This window comes from Urocitellus parryii, chromosome 1, assembly GCF_045843805.1.
Source record: "Urocitellus parryii isolate mUroPar1 chromosome 1, mUroPar1.hap1, whole genome shotgun sequence".
Lineage (NCBI taxonomy): Eukaryota > Metazoa > Chordata > Mammalia > Rodentia > Sciuridae > Urocitellus > Urocitellus parryii.
In genome coordinates this window covers 132,038,879-132,044,527 of record NC_135531.1, presented here as the reverse complement: position 1 = coordinate 132,044,527, position 5,649 = coordinate 132,038,879, and the positions used below count along the sequence as shown (strand labels likewise).

Here is a 5,649-nt window from a genome sequence, read left to right as displayed (position 1 = left end):
TTTGATTTCCAAGTAAATATTGTATGAGGTCATTTTCTTCAGCCATAAAGTCCCTTCACAAAGCAAAGAAGGGACAAATGGCAGGAATTTAAATTGACACATTTACATACCTGTTGAGGCCTATTTTGTGTGCCATCAGGACACTCCTTCTCCTCTTCAGATGAACTGTCCCAAGGAGAGTCTGGGAATGAATGCATAGATGTACTTAAATTACTTAAAAGAATTAGACTGAGTGAAAATCTAGCCAACTACAAATGTAATAATCATAAAACTTTATTTTCACAATGATACTTCTAAGTTTAGCTTAATTTTAGGTGAATGTTTATGTTGTCTGAAATTTTTTCATTGTTTTGTGGGCCTGGTGGTTGTACCCAGAGCCATGTGCATCCTTGGCAACAACTGTAGCACTTCCTTCAAATCCGAGGCCTTAAATGTTTTTGGAGATAGAGTGTTTACATATACCCTGGTACATTGGTAACCTGACATCTGCCTTCTTCAGCCTCCCAGTAAGTTGAAAAATACAAATGAGTTCCACTTCACCCAGGGCCTATTGAGAGATTTAGGGAGTAGTTTTACTAATCCAACTTCAGACACACTAGACATCACATGTTCAATCATATGATATCTCAAAGATTCAAACATTCCTAAAAAAAATGATATTTTTCATAAAAAGTTTGAAATGACAATGGAAAGAAGAAACCTCACACTATTTACTATGTCTGTTTCCTAATAGCATTTTTTAATGAACCACTGCACACAATGTTTGGTTTCTGCAAAAAAAAAAAAAAAAAAGAATGAAGGAAAGAAAAAAAGAGGTCACTGTCATACCTTTGCCCGTGAACCCCGTATTCCTTTCCTTTCCTTTTCCTGCATTTGTTCTGTTAAGAATTACTCTATTTTTTGAAGGATTCCTCCTGGTGCCTTTTGAATCCTGAAATAACCTGGTTTTGCTTCTCTGGTGTTAGCTACCTCAGACCATGACCCGCTATTGTACTGGGTAACAAATACTTGGCTTTTAAATTATTTCTTCTCTGTCTAGTTCACTAGGTCCTGGATTCAGGTTCTGCTTTTAGAACACACTGATTTGGATACCACAATAAAGTGTCGGGTAAGTGTCTGAGGCAATAACACTTGGCATGGATGGTGTCTTTTCTAGAGGTACGGATGAATGGAGACTTGAGGAGTGAGGCCATGAGGCAGAGGCAGAGAATGGTGAAAATGTGGACAGGTATAGTATGACATAGAGACAAGGGTTAAGGGGGACACTATATGCCTGATGATATAGGGATTGATGAAAACTTCCAGAAGTTCATGTCGGTAGAAAACAGGCTAAACATAGATTTAGGAAGACTTGCATTGTGAAAGATGCCACAAAATGTTAAGGTGCTTGGACATACATATACCAAAGAATGTCATCTATGCCATGGGCACATGTGTATCTGGAACCATCTCAATTCAGTGGGCATGTAAACTTGAGGAGCATGTTCATGATTGGAGATGAATAAGGAGAATGCAAATTGCTCTCTGCGGTTGATGCAGGCCTGAATGGAAGGAATGTCTCCAAAAGGATCTGGGTTCTGTTTTTACCATACAGATGTAACAAGCAAACAACAAGTCAAAGAACAATGAGCAAAAATTCCATTGGGATGTGCAGGTATGGATTGACTACTCTGAGATAAAATTTCAAGAAAGAGTGTTCACCAGCAAATGTTCACTTTAGAAGCAAGGGGTAAACTAAAGTATATATGATCATACATCTTATTATTTCTTGCTACAAACTGACCACAAGAGTGGTCAGAGTCAGGGCATCAGTGGCATAAAAACAAGTTTGATGCACATAAGACATGTATGTCACACTGGATGTCAGGGTAGAGTGCACATTGCCTTCTAAATGAGATTTTCCTGTATTTCACAGACTGGCCTTGACATCTTGGCTTCAGGAAAACTAGAATTCCTCATAATCTCAGGATTCTGGATTCCAGTCCTGCTCCCTTGGACCTATTTTTAAAATTTGGGTGGGAAGAAAAATCAGCCCCTCAATCCAACTAACAGGTGTCATGAAGTTTAATTGTAGAAACACCTGTGATATAGGTTATTTTAAAACATCATTTCCTGAGACATTTACAGAAATATTTTGAAATGTGGATACAGCACCAACACAGACCCGATGGGGCAACTCCAACCAACACATGTCAGAAAATGGATATATCAGGAGTTAGGAGATTGCTATCATTTCCAAGGTTTAAACATAGGCAGTTTTATAGAAGCTGTACTGCAACAGTTACCTGATTCCACTATTTTTGTTTCATTCTTCCATTTTGTTTTTTGGGGATCTGTATCTTTGCTTTTGATGGTCGGCTTGATGTGCATGGAGAGAAGATATTATGTAAGTATTTTACAGTACATCCAGCATACTGTTAATAATATCACATAAATATAGAAGATGAATTACCTTGTAGGAAGCATGTACGTCCTTAGAGCCTGAAAAGCAAGTGAAATATATAATCCATAAAACCTGAATATTAAGAAAAACACATTCATGACTCTTTGAGATAAGTAGAGAGCTCAGTCTGAGTGATAATAAATTTTGTTTGCATTGATACAGGCTACATTCACTTGGGGGTTTGTGTTTGTGGATTTTGTTGAGTACAATGACAAGACTGAAATGTAGTAAATCAAGATGGAGAAAATATCTTTAGTAATTAAAACTTGAAGATAAGTTTCAAATAATAAGAACACCTTTGCAATCATCATAAATATTTAGGCAAATTACGTATACAAATGTGAAGATGCACAATCTGGGACCACAGTGATCTGTATTTAGAGAAGCAAAAGGAAAACCTGAGAACTTCAATGTCAAACCTGAACTAGTCAGATGGCAGTACACATGACAAGTGACCTATGAATTCTTTAATCCATTTTATTATAACTGAGTATCCTGTACCTCATTCGCCTTATTATTAAAAAGTTTTCATCCAAGATCTGTGGAAATGTACACTTTATTTCTCCTCAAACTTTTTTTTTCTTCTGAATTAATTGGACCAAATGTATGCATTTAGAATTACAGGTAATACATATATGTGTGTGTTTCTCATACCCGTGTGGGACCATGGCACATCTTCTAATCCTGCTTCTTTTGTTTTAGGCAATAGAATGTTGTCTTTTTCATTCTTGTGCAAAGATACATGTCCTGCATCTGAAAAAAAATGTGAGAAAGCATAAAGAATTTAGATATGGCCATCCACAGCAAACTGTGATCTGAAAGGAAGCAGAATTGACAAATAGGACTGAAGTATTGTGTTTCATAGTCTTTTATATGAACAGGTTAGAAAATGTCTTAGTATAGGTGGAATAAATTTCTTTTTTTTTTTTCCTTGGAAGGGTAAAAATTTTATTTTTGAGGAATTCATACTGCACATTTTCAAAGAGAGTCACATAAGAAAGCAAAAATGTTATCCTCCCCTCATCCTAGAAATAAATAAGAAGGGCATAAAATTTCTTTTTAAATCATGACACTTGTAAGTTTAGCACCAGCATCCAAAATGAACAAAAAAGGAAAAAAAAAAGCATTTACTATATATTTCAGATTTCTTTGGTTGGGGTTCTCCCCATGTGGTATTAATATTTCTTCTTTCAATTCATATTACCAAAACAGTAAAAACCAGGAAAAAAATATAAACCTAGTGGTTGCTGAAACTGGGGAGGTTGCTCTCTCGTACTCTGTGCAGACATTCCCGGAATGGCAGCTTGCTGGAAAAATATGCTGACATTTTCATTTCGCAGTTGTTAGTTTCTCAAAGAATAACAGTAAACATTCTAATGTCCAAATCTTGGTTAGTCTTCCACTTTATTGCTTAGATGTTTCTTTGGTGTTGGTAAGGTTGTGGGTGTGCTTTTTGCTTTACTTTTGAATGGTCATTATTCTTTAGGTCACCCTGCTGGTGGTGAAGGTGCCTGGGGAGCTGGGTGTCACTCAGCACTGCTCTGCTCGGTGGCTGGAGCAGGGTTCTCAGTTGGTGCTTCACCTGCCTTGGTCTCTTTGCCATCTTGTGAAGGAGCATTTGGAGGACGGGGGGCGACGTCGATAGTTATAGGGACGCCGGTATCCAAGGCGAGCAGATGGCTGGTTTGGACCATTGGCTGCTTGTTGATTCTCTTTATCTTCAGCCTCTCCAACAGCTGGGGCAGGTCGTGGGCGAGGAGGTCCCCTACGGTACCTTGGGCGATAAGTTGGATTTCTATGAACTGGTCCCGGAAGCTGTGCTCCCTCGGGGACTCCATCCTTCATCTCTCCAATCTCACCAGCCTGCATTCTGTTGGGATGGGGAAAGACCCGTGAGCGACGGTCAAAGGTCTGTCCCACGTGGTAAGGCGGGAACCGCCGCTGCCGGTACTGAGGGCGGTACTGGGGGCGGCGCAGCTGACTCCGGGCCCCAGAGAACTGCCCGTCAGTGGCAGGGGGGTCAAATCCTTCACTGCTGCCGCTCCCTTCCTCCTCCTCCTCCCCAGCGTAATTACGGGGAGGTCCACGGCGTCTGCCATAGTAGCCACGTCTATAACGGCGCCGATCAGCAGCATATCGACTCCCTTCTACAGGAACTCCATCTGGGCCAGTCACATTGGCTGCTTCAGCACCCTTTTCTCCTTCAACCACATCAAACTCCACAGTTTCTCCATCTCCTACACTACGCAGATATTTCCGTGGGTTATTCTTCTTGATGGCAGTCTGATGTACAAATACATCTTCTTTGGTGTCATTTCGATTTATAAATCCATATCCATTTCTGACGTTGAACCATTTGACAGTGCCAAGGACTTTGGTGGCGAGAACTTTTTTCTCCGCGTCTTCGCTGCCGGCGGTGGCTGAAGAGGCGGGGGCCGCGGTGCCCGTGGCTGCCGGGGCCGCGTCCCCACCGGGGTTTCCTGCGACGAGGGCGGCGGGCGCGGGAGCCACGGCCTGGGGCGCACCGCTGCCCACAGGGCTCTTGGGCGCGGGGTCCTGGGGCGCCGCAGCGGCCGCCTCCGCCGGAGCCTGCGGGAGGGTGGTGGTGGTGGTGCTGGTGGCCTCGCCCGCCTCGCTCATGCCGCCTCCTCTGCTCTCACTCGGGCACCTCGGTGGCGGTTGGTCGGCGGTTGGCGCGGCTGGTGGTCGCGACGGCCGGGCTCGCTCTCAGGGATCTCGCGGCGCAGGCGGCGGCGGCCGAGGGGGCGTCTCGCGGCGGAGGCGGCTCGAGCTCTCAGGCTGCGCGCTCGCGCTGGGGCTCCTCGCTGGATCTTACTCTGGAATAAATTTCTTTAAAAAATTCTGTTTAAAAACAGGAGTGTGGCATAAAACTCCCAGACATGATATCACATATTTTCTGAAAGTGCTGAGGAGCAGAAAATGAGGCATCTAGAGATCAGAATTAAGCACAGGAATGGAGTTTATTCTTGCAGCACAAGGGACATGGTTTAATTCCAAAGCACCAATATAATATAAAAATTAAAATCATAATCTTTGTCATCATCATCATCACCATCATCATATAATACTATAACCATATTAATAATAAGTCACTATCTTAAAAAAAAAACAGCTTCAGTAACACTAGGTCACTGATCTAAATCACTCTTATGGATGTCACACACATGGTGGTGCCTGGTAGGTGT

At 42.3% G+C, this 5,649-nt stretch overlaps 1 protein-coding gene across 1 annotated transcript; it reads right to left on the bottom strand.

The window, feature by feature from the left end:
- Positions 1-3,417: 3,417 nt before the first annotated feature.
- LOC144256414 (Y-box-binding protein 3) lies at positions 3,418-5,171 on the bottom strand. The gene has a single exon (XM_077801477.1). It carries the CDS (start codon positions 5,081-5,083, stop codon positions 4,022-4,024), a length of 1,062 nt encoding a protein of 353 aa, XP_077657603.1. The 5' UTR covers positions 5,084-5,171; the 3' UTR covers positions 3,418-4,021.
- Between the last annotated feature and the right edge of the window lie 478 nt (positions 5,172-5,649).

Coding starts and splice junctions, on each gene's coding strand:
- LOC144256414 (XM_077801477.1), bottom strand. CDS start 5,083: ATGAGCGAGGCGGGCGAGGCCACCAGCACCACCACCACCACCCTCCCG.